The sequence below is a fragment of the Ammodytes marinus genome (genome assembly GCF_949987685.1).
Source record: "Ammodytes marinus genome assembly, chromosome: 2".
In the NCBI taxonomy this organism is placed as follows: Eukaryota; Metazoa; Chordata; class Actinopteri; order Uranoscopiformes; family Ammodytidae; genus Ammodytes; species Ammodytes marinus.
Genome location: NC_137231.1, coordinates 26,489,419 through 26,506,918, shown reverse-complemented (window position 1 = coordinate 26,506,918; position 17,500 = coordinate 26,489,419). Strand labels below are relative to the sequence as shown.

Genomic DNA, 17,500 nt, shown 5'->3' with positions numbered 1-17,500 from the left:
TTTTTTCTATCAGTACTGCCTGTGCCATGACACCATTTAGAGCATTCTTACTCAGTCACTGTGTTATCTGTTGTTTAAAGACCAAACTGGAAAAAAGGGACTTCAACATCTAGTAGTTATTCGTCACAATGACCTCTGGATTACCTCTCTCTCCTCATTCTTCAACATCAACAGACAGCCACATATACACATACCACAGCCGGAGACTCTCTCTGCCTATTGTCCCTGTGAGGTATTCCTCAGTTCTTTTCTTGTTATCTCTGGTTATTCCACCTTCCGTTGTTCAGCTGAACTGGTCACCCGCCTGTCCCAACTCAATCCCAACCAACATCAGTAAGGGTCCGCAATACATTGTACTCTACCAGAATGTCGGACTTTGTGTGCCTGTACTCATTACTGGTTCATTCATTTCCTGCCTGAAAAAAAAAACACTATCCGATTGATGACCTGCTGTAGATATCCTGCTGTCTGCTCGTTCTGGTTTGTCTACCCTGATTCAAACCAAGCCCTTGCCTGTTGCAGACTGCAGCCTTCAATAATCTATCAGTTCCACACTACGTGTCTAGACTGTTAAATCTCCTTCTGGGTCCACAACATATTGTCAACCAAAACTGTTCCAACTGTTGGGAAAAAAACACTCTTGCATTTCAACAAACTGCGTCTGTAGGACATCTTAGGGAAGGACCTAAACTGGAAAAGGTTTCTATTGTCATTGACAAATTGAAAACAACAAATGTTGCTGTTCTGCTACAGCTCGAACACAGCATGTTAAAAAAGGAAAAGAAAGTTGAGCGAGGCAAAGGTTGAAGCGAGAAACAGAAAGAAGAATGTGGTTGGAATACAGAAAAGGAGGGGAGAGAAAGGATGGCATGATGGAAGGAAAGAGTGGAAAAAAAATCCCACTGCAAAGAGCAGATGGGATATAATGACGGGGAAGGACTGGATAAAAGGTAAATGGCAAAATGGGAAACGAGGGATCATGAGGTCTAAATACTGAGGAGGAGGAGGACAAAAAGAAGGAATGGTGGGAGGGAGAGACAGATGAGGGAGGTGACAGCTGGGCGAGCTGCCTAGACAAGATAGAGGTTTTGGACGGTGGGTGTGTGTGTGTGTGTGTGCATGTGCCTGTGTGTGTGTGTGCCTGTGCCTGTGTGTGTGTGTGTGTGTGTGTGTGTGTGTGTGTGTGTGTGTGTGTGTGTATGTGTGTGATGTCAGGGATAAATGGCTATTATCACTATGACAATGTTAATTACAGCCAGACTATTAGGCCCGAGGAGTGCCGGCTCATTTAGTTGGCTGCAATACAGTTGTGTGTGGGTGTGTGTGAACGTTTGAGTGTGTGCCTACACTGTTTTTTCATACTTGCTAGTGTATCCGTGACTGTGTGTGTGTGTGTGACTGTGTGTGTTTGTGTGTGTGTGTGTGTGTGTGTGTGTGTGTGTGTGTCAGACAGAGTAATTACTTCAGGCTTCAGCCAAACACTGAAATGTTTCTTGTGATCTATAAGACTAATCATTACTAACTGAGCACCGGCCACATTTCCACTCTTTCATCGGGAGTTATTTAAAGACTTATAATCCATGTTTTGTCCTTATGAAATCAGAAGATTATCAGTGCAACAGCCTGCAGGATTTTCTCCCCCCACATTGCCTTGGGAAAAGTATTGATTGAGTCTGTATGCTTTCATCATCAACTTAGAGCCTCCTAGGATGTAGTGGAAGACAAGCTAATGGTAATAATTAGGCTATATTGTATGTTTAAAAAAGGGGTCTTAACTCGTGAAATTAAATTACAGAAACAACCTCCCAGTTTTCATTTGTTTATCACCTTGCAAAACAGTGCAAAACATGCAACAATGTGCCTTAATTTGCAAAAAAAAAAAAAAAATCAGAAATGTATGTGCATACGATCTGCATAAACATATACAATTAGCAAATATTAAGAAAAGAAAATACAAAATTAAATTAAGTGTTTAGCGCAGTTTGCTATAAGGACACAAAGTAAAATGAAACAGCTACAGTAGGCTGGTTCTGATCAAAGTTTTTTTTATTTTTATAATGGCTACCAAATCGTCTATAGCTCACAACTGAACATATTGTATTTTGTTTTAATCAGTTAGTACAAAACAAGACGAAAACATTTCTTTGTCGTTTTTTTGAGCTAACTTTTAATTGGCTAAAAAACCAATTCAGTGTAGGAATCCCATCACTGCGAAGTTTGCCAGGCGAGGCTGATCTGTACTCATCTTCAAAGAAATAAACATAATTTGCCTTCCCTAGTGATCATTTATCTGTGTTGTCAAACTGCAAACACCAAGTCGCTTATTTCTCTTTCATATTATTTCTTCATCATCAATGTGTCCTGTGCTTAAAACACATATTCCACTCCCACGTAAAAAAATATCCCAGCAACTGCCAGAACTTAGAGAAAACTTTGTGTGATATGTCAGTTGTTTACAGGCCTAGCTGTATGAACTAGGCACGTCGTACTATGTGTAGGAATAAAGGGGCTGATGAGAGCTGAGAGCGGGGGTGTGGTGGGAGGGCGTTTTTTTGAAGGTGTCGTTGATCTCTCTGTGACTAATTCAAGTGCACACTGTGAGATGAAACATGTCCAATTGATAACTTCAAGGAAATAAAAACAAACAGCTGGTGGAGGGAGACTTTGATTGTATCATGTTCCCCCGGAGTGTGGCTGTGTGAACTAGGGGCATGGCGTTTTTCAAGAAGATCTTTTTTATTTTCTAGCATGTTTGTGTTTGTGCGTGTGCGTGTTTGTGTGTGTGTGTGTGTGTGTGTGTGTGTGTGTGTGTGTGTGTGTGTGTGTGTGTGTGTGTGTGTGTGTGTGTGTGTCTGCGAAGTGATACAGAAGTGTGGAGAGCTGTTCACATTCACCTCCCTCACCCACAGTGGTACAGTATATCAAGAGGTGGAGGATGAGAGAGAAATGAACAAACACTCACACACACCTCATACTATTATATTGCTCTACTAGCATCGGAAAAGGTCATGCACATTATATTTTATGATGGGCAGGGGTTAGCAAGTCATCAAATCACATTCAATGAGATAAAAAGTATGTATACACCCACAAGATAAGGCAACACAAGGGAAGGGAAAAGCATGGCATATTGATTAAAATACTCAAACTATGACTTTTTTAAATTTGAATGTAAATGTATTGAGGAATACTGAAACAATCATTACAGGATTATAGGATGGAAAAAGGAATGTTTTGTTTAAGTGTTTCTTTCAAGTACAGGGATGTTAATAATGGATCCACACATTATGCCTTTACACTTAAACTTCCTGCATGCCCCTGACAGACTGGAAAGCAAATGTGCACCACTATAGACAACAGAAAATACACACCCATTAATCAACTTTAATGTTGCGCAATGTTTTCTTATTAAAAATGTTTTTGCATATATTTTATTTTACATATTGTATATTTACCATAAGTATTCCCCATTCATAATATAAAATCTTTCTCCGTTTGTTTATCTTGTTTTTCTTGACAATCTCCTCCGCCTAATTTGAGGTGAACCAATGAATCAGTTGAAAGTTGACTAAGCTGAATTGACTAATGGTCAAATACATTTCTGTCACTCAGGTGGAAAGATTTTTACTAACTAAAATGTATCCTATGTCTTGCTGTCCCACCCCCCTTGCCTTTTCATGACGCTAATCACAGCAGCTAACAAGATGCTAATGAGCCTGTGGGTGTACCTAACCTGGGAGTCAATCAGACCGTGCTCCCGGGGCGATTATTAGCACACGCCCAACCTATTTCCTTCCTTACCCAACAACAGCATGGAAAGCTAAAGGTTGCTATCTATAGACAAAAACTCCCTTACATGCACACAACACACCTAACACAGGCAGGCTGGAATGGGGTCTTGTGGACATCGGTCAGATTTGATCGTGGTCATTATGCAAAACGCTAATTAGAATGATGTGCAATTAGCCAGAGACTTGTGCCATTTTAAGCCTTTTCTGAAAAACTATTATCAGGGGAAATAATAATAGGTGGAAAAACATTGAATGTTGTTTGAACGCCTACCGTGTTTCTATTTGCAGTATATGCAGTGTATATGGATAATTGTGGGTATATGAGAACATCTTTAGCATTATGATTTGGTATGAAATAATCTATATATGGGGCACCATTTAATAATGAGATAATATAGCATATATGGCACATAGCAATCACTTCATAAGTTTGATTTAAACAATGTAGTTATTTCCTGTATCTCTTACCGTGGCAACATATTTCTGCCATACGTACATCTGCAGAAAGTGCAGAAAGACTGCAAAATGAAGTGATGAAAGAGTATTGTCTTTAAATTGTCATTACTTTGTGTCATTGAGGCTGTAATTCCTGGCATATCCCAATTTTGTTCATTGGTTTTGGTGATCTAAAGAAAATATATAATAATCATTTGTATTGCTGTAGCACGTCCAAATGGATAAGAGCACTGGCTACATGCCTGTGATACAAAAGTAAATGATGTGAAAAGCAGCTGACATTTAGCTTTCCTCTTCAGAAATGTACAAATCGTAAAAATAATGCAGAGGGAAATAAAAAGAAAAAAAAAATATATATATATATATAGAGAGAGAGAGAGAGAGAGAGAGAGAGAGAGAGAGAGAGAGAGAGAGAGAAGACAGAGAGAGAGAGAGAGAGAGAGGGGCAGAATAGGATGGATAGAGCCAGGGAGAGAAAAGGAAGGGGGAGAAGGAGGGATGGGAAGATGGAGAAATTAAATGGAGGGGGGATTGTAAAATGAGAGGGTCATTTTGAGTCAAGTAAAATTGAGGGAGGGAGAAATAGAACAGGAGGGATGAAGACATTTGGTAGATATGAAAGCTAACAGCCCATCTGACTCTCTCTCACACACACACACACACACACACACACACACACACACACACACACACACACACACACACACACACACACACACACACACACACACACACACACACACACACACACACACACACACACATACACACACACACACACACACACACACACACACACACACACACACTCACTCACTCACTCTTGCAAAGATCCCAGGGAGAATTGTACTTTCAATTTCCAGACCCCTAATTGCATTAGAACTGCCCTGCTCTCGTCTCCCCTCTCTCTCTCTCTCTCTCTCTCTCTCTCTCTCTCTCTCTCTCTCTCTATCTCTCTCCATCTCTCTCTCTTTTCTCTGGTCCTCTTAGCTGCCCAGGACTTCCAAGGGACTATTACATGGTGCTCTGCACCTCCGCTGGGCCCTCCTCTTTCTCTCCATCTCTCTCCCTCTGTGGCGCTCTCAATCTCTCTCCCTGTGCGCCCACTTCACCCGTATTAGCTTGTCTAATATCCTCCCCCTTGTGCTCCCTCTTTCTTTGCCATCTCTTTATGCTTCCATCCCTCTTTCTTTCTTTGTCTCCAATTTTCACTTTTATCAATTAGTCAAACCCCTCCCTCCCACTTCTGTCTTTTCTCTTTCCTGCCTATATGTCCATCAATTCAACGTTATCCCTCGTTCATTATCCTCTTGTCCTCGCCCCCTCATCCGGCCTATTTCAAACTAGTCAATTTCAACTCTCTCTCCTCACCCTCTCTCTCTCTCTCTCTCTCTCTCTCTCTGCCTGTTGGTTTCTCGCCCACTTCTTTAAGGGAGAGTTTCAGTGTGCCAACTGTATAGAAAAACATGTCCACAACTTTATTATCAGACTATTTCTCCCGTCTCTTCTCTTTGTTTCCTGAAAAGTGTTTTTGTCTCTAATTGTATGCATTGTGATGACCTGACAATTGTGAGATGCAGACTGAAGGCAAAAGTAACAAACATCTATTCAAACAAACATGATTCTGAACGCAAAACAACCACAATGGTGTGGTGTAGTATGATGATCTGTAGAGTCCGCTGTGAAGGTGTGTTGTGAGTGAGTGGTTGTCCAATGCATAAACACAAAGTAACCATTTGCAAAGAAGAAGGGAGGAACAGAGGGGACTCCTTAAAGAAGGAACAGGGTTTAAGAGTTGCGATCACCGGACACATTGTGATTCCAACTAGATCGTCAGCTTACATGACTCCGCCTCTGGGCAACTGCTGCCTCTCAAGAACACCAAAACACTATTAACACACTATATTATAGGCCTGGGTTTATACAAGTTTATTCAGCCTTGCAGCAGCAGTTGACCTACATCTTAAAATAATTGTAGTAGTGTTGTCTTTTTTCATTAATATGTCCCTATGGTGGAAACACTCCCCCCCTCTCCTCCTTATGAATGCTGCTGATGTACACTTGACACTGGAGCGCAGCACTCAGTCCCATCAGTACTGCTGCTTTAGTGGCCCATGAGAACATTGTTGGACTAAAGCATCTCCCGGGTGGGATTAAATGTGAGTGAGCATGAAGGAGGCTGTTCTCCGTTTCCGTTGTTCTTTTAGGAGAAAAAAAGAAAGAAAAGGAAGAGTCGAATCGTCAAATATCTTGTCAGAAAATGATAGCTCTTTTCGTCTCCCTCATTTTCTCCATGTGTCTCAGTTTTTCCCTGCCCACTCGCACTCTCTAGCAGGAGTTCCCTCATCCTCATGTTGCAGACTATACAGCGGACATTTACACTGTTTAGAACTAAAAAACCTGCAAATATTGCCCTTTGGCACATGTATTTGGTGAGATACTATTTAAAAAAGTTAAAACATATTACAATGGACATTATTTTACCAGAAAGTACTTGTGATTGATGGAATAATAGTTAAAGTTAAATTCATAATTGGTTTGCTCACTCGACATTGACAATGCACCATCTTTGCAAACTCCTTAGAGAAGCTCTAAACAAGTTTTCATCAACATTTTACGTGCGTTACAAAGCCATGTAGACTTTTTGCCATGCTAAATATACAATAAGACACAGGGGTTCGCTAGAAGCTGACTTGCAGTTGCATTATTTCAGGCAAATGTCTGAAAAGGCTTTCTCTCTCTCTCTCAATACACAGCGCCCACAGCACACATGCCTATATCTAGCTTGTTTCGTTCAAGAATACTGTTTCTAATATTAGTCTCAAAGTTGGAGCAGTGCCTTTAAAGGTTTTGTCATTTTGCTTAACTGTACCAAAATCTCCGCTCTCTCTTGTCTCCTGATTATCATTCGCTAACTTAATGAGGCATCAGTGAGTGGATATCCAAATGAGAAATCTATAAATATAGGCAGCGACGCCAAGCAGTGTGTGAGGTAAAACAAACAGGGAGAACCTGGGGAGTGTGTTTGTACAATTGATCCCACTGTGTCTTGCTTAACGTCTGTGTAAATTAGCAAAGCAAAGTTATTTAGACCACTGGCGACACACACACACACACACACACACAAAATAAGGGGATTGAAAAAACAGTAGCTAGAGAGTTAGCGATAAAACAACTGGGGGAGAAGGGGAGGAAAGGTTGTTTTTAATAAACACACTCACCAAGAAAATCGTAAATCTATAATTAGGGGGCCAAGCCCGAGTAGGGCTGGGACCGCGTTTTGCAGAGCAACGCGGTTCCCAAGCCCTGCGGGGCAGGGAACCCTATTGATCTTGTAGGGATTATTATTATTATTATTATTCCTATTCCTTACGTACAAGTGGTGCTGCAGCCTAAACCGTAAAGGGTTGGGACATGCCACTTGCATCACTAGTTCAGACCCCCGGTCTCTCAGCATACAAAAAAATTCAGACATGCCGGCCACTAGGTGGCGCTACAACAAAGGAAAAGGCGTTTTGGGCTATAACTTCCGCACCGAAAGGCCGACAGTCAAAACCTTTATATCCACAGATGCCCACAAGTCAGCTGCATCTTTTGAGATAGGCCACGCCCATTTGCGATAGGATAGATATTTTTCTAGGTCGCAAAAACTGTGTCAGTCACCAAAACATACTCCTCCTACAGTTTTCGCCCGATTTGGACGAAACCAAAAGCATTACGCTCTCCTGACTCCCACGAGCAAAAGTGGGTCAAATAGTTTTTCTACGACCATCGGAAGACCAAACAGTAGCGCTTGAAAGATTCGCGAAAATTCCTTAAAAAAAAAAAAAAAGGGGATTTTCTTGAAACTGAAGGGAGACTATCATGGGGCATACCTGAGCCTATGGAAAAAATATGGGCTAGAAATTTCTATGTGGGCCGGACTTATTAAAAAAAAGAGTTTTTCAATTTTTTTGCCTGTTTTCGCCATTTTCTAAGTCTTTAGGCGGGAAAATGGGAAAATTCAAAAAAGTGTCTTTACAATGGAGAGGATGACAATTTGATTTTGCTATAACTCCCCAACCGAACATCGCACATTCAAAAACTTGACATCCACTTGTTTGGTACATTGAGCTGCATCTTTCTATCTAACGTAGTTTTGCGAATGTCATCCATAGGGGGCGCCAAAACCACAAAAAGCAAAGAAAACGCGTTTGGGGCTATAACTCCCACACCGAACATCGCACATTAAAAAACTTTACATCTCCGGATTCCGTGAAGCGAGGGGCCGGCGCCGCGGACGACAACGCCCGATCCCGAGTCGCGTGGGAGGCTTGGCCCCCGTTCACAACTGCTTGCAGTTCTAGTTGAGTTTGAAACTGTGAGTGTGAGTGTGAGTGTGTGTGTGTGTGTGTGTGTGTGTGTGTGTGTGTGTGTGTGTTTGTGTTTGTGTGTGTCCGCTTTCATCAGCAGATTATTGACTATTCAAGTTTCCTCTTCCTTCTCACTGACTCCGTTTTAGAGAGAACCAATCAGAAGGGGTAAATTAAGCCGCCACTTAGCATTACTGCGCTGCATAAAGGTCTGCACATGCACATACACAGCCCATTGAGAAGTGATATTCACAGGCATCTTTGAGCAGACAAGAGGAAGAAGTGTTCTAATTAATAATGAATTACACAGAAAAGAGAGAGAGGTGAAACTCGGTGAAGGAAGAAAGTGAGGGATGAATATGAGACAGGAGAGACGAGAGAGAAGAAGAAGATGAAAATGGTATAAGGGCCAAGGAGGTTAGCATAGAGAGGGAGTTATGGAAACTATTCTACATTTTTTATTCTAAGAACAAGACAAAGATGGGGAGAATAAAGGGTAGATCTATTCTTTTTTTTCACTCACTCCATCTCTCTTCCACACACAAATGGATATTGTATGCAAATAGGAGCAGACATAACGGTATTATTATATAATATAAATATGTATCAGTGTCTGTCTGCCTCTCTCTCTCTCCCTCACTCTGAGCAGTGGTGTAACAGCCCCAGCACTGTGTAATGGCGCCTGTAGGGAAAATAAACCAACATTATTACTGTCTCAATTTATCAGCCGCTAAAATATCTCTAAGAGGCGAGGAAAGTATGGCAGGTCCATTTCTGACCTCGCTTTTTTCCCCGGGTGCAAATAGCAGGTTGTTTTGTCCTTCTTTTCTCTGTCCATTTGTGTCCATTATGGTCTCTCCTGTTTTCTCGTCAGTTATTTCACAGCCGTGGGCTTCCCTTAAAACACGTAAAGTCAGTGATTTATATATATGGAACCATCCAAGGGTATTTTTTATTTTATTTTAACAGGTAATTACCACTTCAACATACAGCCCAATTAAGATTCTGATGCTACAGCTTAGCACACACTGCGTCGCTGTCCATGGTGCTGAAACTTTTAAAGTCTCTCTTGCCTAATGTAGGGATACCTCACAACCTTTTTGTCTGTACATTTTTAACTGATAGACCAAAGCAGTAGTAGTATGTTCCATATATAAAGCTAACAGCTAATCTACCCAAGCCCCTCTTTTTTACCCATTTCTCTCAATCCTTGAACAGTGCATCTGCATGCTACACATAGACAAATAATGTAAAACAAAGATCATCGATTCAATTAAAAACGCTGGATGTCGCTCAGGCTGTTGGTACAGAGTGACAGAACTATTTCAGGGTTGTGGCCATATATTCATCTGCTGCCATGCTGACCAAACATATGTTATTTGTTTTTGAAATAACCAATTCTGTCTGTCGCTCTAACCTTTCAGTACCGGGCCATTGGCAGTTTGTTTTCATTATAGCCCATCTACTGACATGTTGACATATTCCGTGGCTTTTTGTGACATCCCCAGCCAAATTTGAATCTATTAGAAATTTCAAATTCACCGACTCCTCCAATAGGAATCTAGTTAGATCAGGACTTAACAATTGCATATAGAACCAACAGTGGGTTTGTCAAAGCTGTTTTTTTTGTAAGGCAAATGGTGGATTAACTGCCTCTGGAAACTATTTGTGTTATTTACTTCAGCTGTTTCTAGTCGAGTCTTAGAAAATAATCAAGCTTCACTGAGTTTATGGCCCATCGCCTTCCTCGTGAATGTTCAGAATGTAATTTGAGACGCCTGGCCATGGGTTAAATAATAAGTTTCACACTGAGAGAACACCTTTTAAAAGGCAGGGGCTGACTCTATTCTGTTTCAGTGACCATGGCTTCCACTGCGGGGCTGCCATTCAAATGATTACTTCAAAGTCCAGTTTACTGAGTGGATAATTTCACATGTTCACTGCTGTGTTTAGTTGCTGTGTTTGTCGTGCTCCATACTGTTCTCCATAGTCGATAAATTCAATATGCCCTTTTTTTGCAGCAGTTCAGCAGATTGAGAGACGGAATTGAAACAGCACAGGTAAATCTGATACAATTCAGCTTTTGGTTTAAAAACCCGTGTAGCTGCCTTTCTTTTTTTGTGAGTTTTCTTTGACTTTTTGCCAGATAAATAAAAAATGTGTCACTAAGTGGACTAATACCAACAGCATCATTGTGTTATTGGCCTCAAATGAGAGGTATAGCAAAGACAAAGCCCTCATGGTAATGAACAACGTAACTTTCCCTAAAATTCCCACAAATCTCACTTCTTTTCACTCTTTTTCCGTCGGTCTACCTGCTTCTGTCGCTCGTTGTCTCCCCCTCCCTCCCTCTCTTTCTAACTCTTTCTCCTCTCCTCTCTGAAAGATGAAACCAAATTACTAATTACGATTACTAATAATCCCTCGTTTCCTGAAGAGGGCCTCTTTCTTTTACCGCTCAGCCAAAAGAGAACCAGAAACCCTTAATGGATATGCGAAAAAATCAGGAAAAAAAAAATCTGCAAGAGGGGCTCGGTAATGACCGGCAATGTTCTGGTCTCCTATTGTTGCATTGTAAAGAGGGAACCTGCTTTATTAGCCTGTGCCACATCAGTGCCGTGGATAAGCTGACTTTTGACTTGGTGGAGATGGTAGACGATGGCAGAAGGTGGAGTTGAATCACCCATTACAGATCCACACAGAGAAATAATGTTTAAAAGCCAGTGCTGAGAGTGCTACTGATGCAATTACGTGTGTGAGGCTTATTAGTCTTTCAGCCGTTGAAATGCGTCTCTGCTGTTTAGATCTACCATTTCGTTACTTGGTTGTACTTGGGGTTATTGCACTTTTGTCCATATCTTCAGATAGTGATTTGTTCAGGATGCAAGACTTTGCAAAATGCTTTTACAGTCAGCTGCCTTTGAAGTGTCAGATAGCTCATAATTTCACCCCCCCCCCCCCCCTCCAGAGACCTTGAAACGTTGGAGCTTTCATCTCGGTGACCTTTCACAGGGACCCCTCTCAGTGACAGACACCTTCAACAACATACCAACAATCAACATCTGGTCACCAGTTCTGGTAAACAAATCAGGAGACCCAAATGGCTTGTAATAGCAGCCATTTGGATGCTTTTACCCAAAGGAGAGAGGCAACAACGAAATAGGTGGCGGGAGAGACAGAAGGTGAAACTGGGTTTGTGTATGTGTGTGTGTGTGTGTGTGTGTGTGTGTGTATACAAAGATGAGTATTTGTTTTCGTGTGTGGGCATGGGCTTTAGGAGAAACAAAAAACATGTAGTCAGACTATAGATGTCACGTTGTATAGATGATATGCTATGTATTGTTAAGAAAAAAGAAAATGAAGAGATGAGGCAGGATGTCAGTTATTTTCAAATATTAAACCAAAACTATGATTTTCACTTAACCTTTAACCAAAGTTAAGTTTTTAGACTTTTAGAACCGCACGGACCAAAATGACATGAACCACTTTCTCCGGTTTCCATGGAGGCTTTAATATACTACCTCATGTTAGTTTCCCTTTGCTATCCGTCTGTATGACAAATCCACAGCAGAGGATTAAATGTATTCTCTTTTGAGAACAGATCTTTCCATGTTTTTTTAATGTAATCTTTATGACACAGACCGATTATAAATGAATAGGCTACACCAAAGTCTTGAGGGCCGCAGGTATAATTCAGTGATCTGGTTGTACATACTGTACCTGTATATCTTGAACATGGATATCCATCAGAATGTTGCAGTGAAAAATACATTCTAAAACGTTTCTTTTTAGGACAATGGTGGAGTGAGATGTAGCATTGCTCATTCCTAAACTCCATTCACACATCCCCTTAAAAGAGAAGCCAGTGAAATCCCGACAGCACTGGCATTTGAAATGATGGTTTCTAGCTTGCTTTTTACCAGTGTGTCAAAGAGACAGGGGTTTGCAAAAGCTCTGAAAAAAATTGGGTTTTCTCACAGGGGCTTTGCTGTTTGAAGGAGGGCTATCAGGCTAGATTAGCTCTACCTCAGTGGTAATGGAACTGGGAGTTTTTTGAAAAGCATCCTTTTTTCCGCACTTTTTAGCCCGAGGTTCTTGGTTGCCTCAGCCAGAGCAACAGTGTCTGTTATGGGATGGATCCATTTTGTTGTGGTAACGTATGCAGTAATGGTGGCATTTTGTCTGATAAGAGCTGTTATATATACTGTATTTAAGCAGACCTTTTCAAGCATTATTTCCCATCATTTGACATATTTCAATAAATAGCACAAGTCTTCCATCAAGGGAAATCTGGAAGGCAACAATGCATGCAAAACAATTTACATTGCAAAATGAGTATCCATTTGCATTTTGTTATAAGGGCTTAATTGCTGCAGGTATAACACTAGCAGAGTATGCATTTCAAAGTATGCACATGGTAGCCATCACTTAATCAGATAATTTGCAATATTAAGTTGTTAGTGGTATTTATTTTTTTCTTCCCATCTGTATTTCTTTTCTAGTGCACTAAAGATATTTCTGTTAAAGTGGCAGTACTTCTCATAGTAACACTGAAATCTAACAGGGTAGAAGTAACAAAGAAGTAAGAAGTAACAACTTTTTAAGGCCTGAAAAAAAGAGGAATTGTGTTTGAGTCTCCACTAGGAACGGCGTGTGCCGGCAGGACACATTCACGGGGGGGGGGAATCATCCGTGCATGAAGGTGGCGGGTGTGACTGGGAATATTAGTGGATGATTGCAATTGCAAATTTCAGTCTGTTTATATGCAGTTGCTGTACCGGAAATGTGTTCGCATATTTGTGGAGCCGCTTGTCATTTTTGCAAAAAACCTGTGAGAGTGAAACCTGCTGTGTGTGTGTGTGTGTGTGTGTGTGTGTGCCCAGGAGGCTTGTAGCTACAGGAGGGGGTAAACAGGTTGACCTTTAGAGCTTTGATCAACCTGGAGGTAAGGGATGGGCTGGGGGATGTCAGCGGGGAAGCATAGGAGAAGGAGGAGGAGGAGGAGGTATAGTATATTCAGGGGGAAAATGGCATTTATTTCAGCATAATGTGCTGCTGCTGCTGCTGCTGGGTATGTCAATATTTTCAGATATCTGTATCTGTGCTCGTCTGGTTATTCCCTTACAAGTCAAGTCAAGCCAAACGTTATTGTCAGTTCTGATACATGCAAGAACAATAAAATAAAATAAAATAAAGTACAATAAGATAAACATTATAAACAATATTTACAGTAAATACATTCTAAATACTAAATAGTGCAAGGGGTGCAAAAATAAAACGGTATATATAAAATAGATTAGAAAGTAAAAAGTAAATCAATTAGATTGAATTAAATTGAAATGTGCAATTTACCTCAGCCAGTGGTACGATCCCCTGTATGTCTGCATTGCTGATGTAGAGGTGAGAGACTTTCTCAGTTTGCCTGGCAGTGGTCTGTGTGTCGGCCGGGTACTCAATGTTCCAGTGCAGAGTCTGCGTGGGCACCAGGTTGATCACATTATCCACCTCAAAGTCCAGCTGCATCACCTCATAGGACGGGCTCTCTAATCTACGCAGAGGAAGAGAAGAGAAGGGGTTTTAATCACCCTGACAAATAAAGAGTTTAAAAAAAACTGTTTAAAAAAACTGACCCCCTCACAAAATAAATGAAGGCAATGGAGTAGTATTGGCATCATTTTAAGACGGGCAAATAATAATCACCTTATAAAACAAACTATGGTAAGGCAAGGATTTTTTTTTTGTTGCCTCAAAACAGAATGTAATGCAAGTCCAAAATATTTGAGTAACCAGTGAAACAATGAAATCCATCCTGTGTGAAAATGTATTGAAAGAGCATGATGTATTAGTGGAGAAGGAGAAGGCTGATGGAGAGAGCGGTAATAGGCTGCCGTCAGAGTTTCAAAATGGAGGCATGTTGCTTGTAACTGTAGTGTTAACCAATCTACAACATGCCTTTGTGCCCTGGAGCTAGAGTAGTCTGATTCTTTTTTCTCCTATTTTTTTTTTGTTGTCAACATCCACACAAAGCATCTTCTGCTACTTCTGAAAGTGTGATTGTGATGATAGCTAGGATGGGGATAATGGTAATGTGTTGATGGAGGTGATAATGATGAGTGCTTCTGCCTTGAGGACTGCAGAAGGTGAAAAAGCTGAAATCCTTTACACTATCCATGTATGTGTATGTATTAAACAGGGAGTCAAATAATCCCAGCAAGACATAATGACACCTTTTCACCCTTAATGGTCGGAAGCCATTCCGGTTTCTTTAAATGATCAATTGGATAAGTTGGTTTAGCATAGCACAAATACTGGAAAAAGGGGGTAACTGCTTGCCTAACTCTGTCCAAAGGTAAGCTAATATAGCACCTCTAAAGCCACTCTTAAAACAGACATACAGGTTCAGTTAAAAATGTTAATGGGAAAAAAGATATAAGGAAAAAAATACTTATTTTCATAATTTCTACTCCTCTATTCTGACTGCTATACATAGCAACGTGTCTGTCATTTTGACAAGTTGGATTGCTGCTGTACATCGTGGCCTCACAACATTGCAGACTGTACTTACCTGGTTTGCCTCTCTGCCTTTCAGACCTCCTGATTCTAACTGCTAATGCATATCACAGCCAGTCGTCAATCATCCCCACAGAAATGATTAGCATCTCCTTCTTCTACACCAAAGCTGACATTATCATAGTTAGGGTTGAGGCTGTATTTGGAAGTCAACATCCAAAAGGTAAGGATTGTGGTTAATTAATGAAAATAAAATGTCTACAAGTGCTGTGTGTGTGGTGCTTTGGGCTTTGTTGCAGAGAGGAAAAAAAAATACAGCAGGTATACAATAAAAATACCAACTTAAATGTGACATTTGTACATTCACCGTGGTAAAATGTAGCCATAAAATATACACACTTATATATAGGTCAAAGTACGGGCAACGCAAAAGGTCTCCTGGGAGGGCTTTTGAAGATGAATATTCAACTCACACCACAGTCGATTGTTTCACAGCGGAGAAATGTTATCTGAATTATCTAGAAACGGTTTAACAACTGAAAAATATCTCTGACTGCATCAGATTCTTTTTCAATTGCACACCCTCATAAACACCATCCCCCACAACACACATGTGTGCACAGTGCACACACACACACACACACACACACACACACACACACACACACACACACACACACACACACACACACACACACACACACACACACACACACACACACACACACACACACACACACACACACACACACACACACACACACACACACACACACCGCAGCTAGTGGAGCATGAAAAGAAAGAATAAAGGTAAGCAGCTGTAAATTGAATTTCAAGTCAACGTTTTATAGCTCTGTCATACACACACACACAGAAATATAAAGGGGTTAAATGTCATGACAAAGCCAATTGCTGAGTCTCTGTGATATCTGGCGTGCCTGTGTATGTGTGTGTGTGTGTGTGTGTGTGTGTGTGTGTTTCTAGGGGGATGTGTGAGAGATGTGTTCCACAGATAGACGAAGGAGGGAAAACTGATGGGTGTCAGCTCCCCTTGACCTCTTCCAGATCCCACCATTACTCTTGCTATTCTTTCATCTGTCTCCAGCCATGGGTCATCCTCTCTATGTCTCCTTACAAAACCTGACATGACATCATATTATAGTTATCCTTTCTTTAAACAGAAAAGGTGGTTCACTTTTCCCCCCGGTTCAGTCACAAAAAAGGAAAACTTTATCAAAAAAATTCATGAAAAAAATTAATTAAGGAACCAGCAGATTTTTACCGTGGGAGTAAAACATTTGCCATCATCACAGCGGAGGTGCTCAGTTTTAAGTCTGCTAATTATAAATGCCGTGTTGATGTCTTATGAGATGGATGAAATACAGTCTCAGTTTCAGGGTTTGCGAACACTCAGGCAGGCCTTGAAAGAGCTCCAAATACTTCTATACTGAATGAAGTTGTTGGCTGTATGAAGGTGAAAAAAAGAACTGCATTTACGATGCAGCACCTTGTCTAATACGTCTGTGTTAAATGATCTTAAACATATTGTGGCTGACACGATGCATGTTGATTTCATCTTAAGACACTTCCTTAATATTGAAGAATATGGAAGCAGTTCTTCCATACAGAAAGTTGTCCTTTGCGAGGAAGAAAAGAAAAAAAGGAGAAAACTTTGCCCACATTTTTTTTAAATTTTGGATTGTGTGGTGCGTGTGTGTGTGTGTGTGTGTATTGTCTGTCTGTGTGTGTGTGTGTGTGTGTGTGTGTGTGTGTGTGTGTGTCTGTGAGTGTCTATCCATCAAGACGACTTGTTGTTTAACCTAGAAGGACAGAGTAGCAGTAGTAGCCCTATTTCTTTTTTTCTAGGGAGGAACCTAAAACACAGCAGAGGTGTAGAACCATACACAGCGACACACAATGCTCTGTCACTCTTGCTCTCTGCTCCTGTCTGTCTCGCACTCGCAGACACCGGCATACAGGCAATGCACAAGCGACACACACACACACACACACACACACACACACACACACACACACACACACACACACACACACACACACACACACACACACACACACACACACAAAGCCCCCAAGAAAATGTTGAGTGTGTTTGGGTGCAGTGTAATCGCTGGAGCTGAAAAAGCAATGTGTCTGCCATGACAGGTTCACTCAGGTGTTAGCTCTGTCCCAACCACAAGGCTCCAAAACAATATTACACTGTCCTCTAGTGCATGTACACATACATACACGCACGCACGCATACACGCGCACACACACACACACACACACACACACACAAGGACTTGTTCGTAGACACTTAGAAAACCAACCAAACAAAACTACTGCAGAATGTAACACTTTATCCCCATCTCAGAGTGAGCTTTGCTT

The 17,500-nt window shown here is 41.1% G+C and overlaps 1 protein-coding gene across 1 annotated transcript in view; it reads right to left on the bottom strand.

Annotated features, from left to right (window-relative positions):
• LOC307264813 (transmembrane protein 132C) overlaps window positions 1–17,500 on the bottom strand; it is a gene marked incomplete at both ends in the record, with an annotated part of 146,620 nt that overhangs the window by 43,382 nt on the left and 85,738 nt on the right. Inside the window, one exon of the mRNA XM_080046325.1 lies at window positions 13,952–14,147. Within this exon, the coding sequence (XP_079902451.1) occupies window positions 13,952–14,147 (196 nt within the window). The remainder of the gene's footprint in view (window positions 1–13,951; window positions 14,148–17,500) is intronic.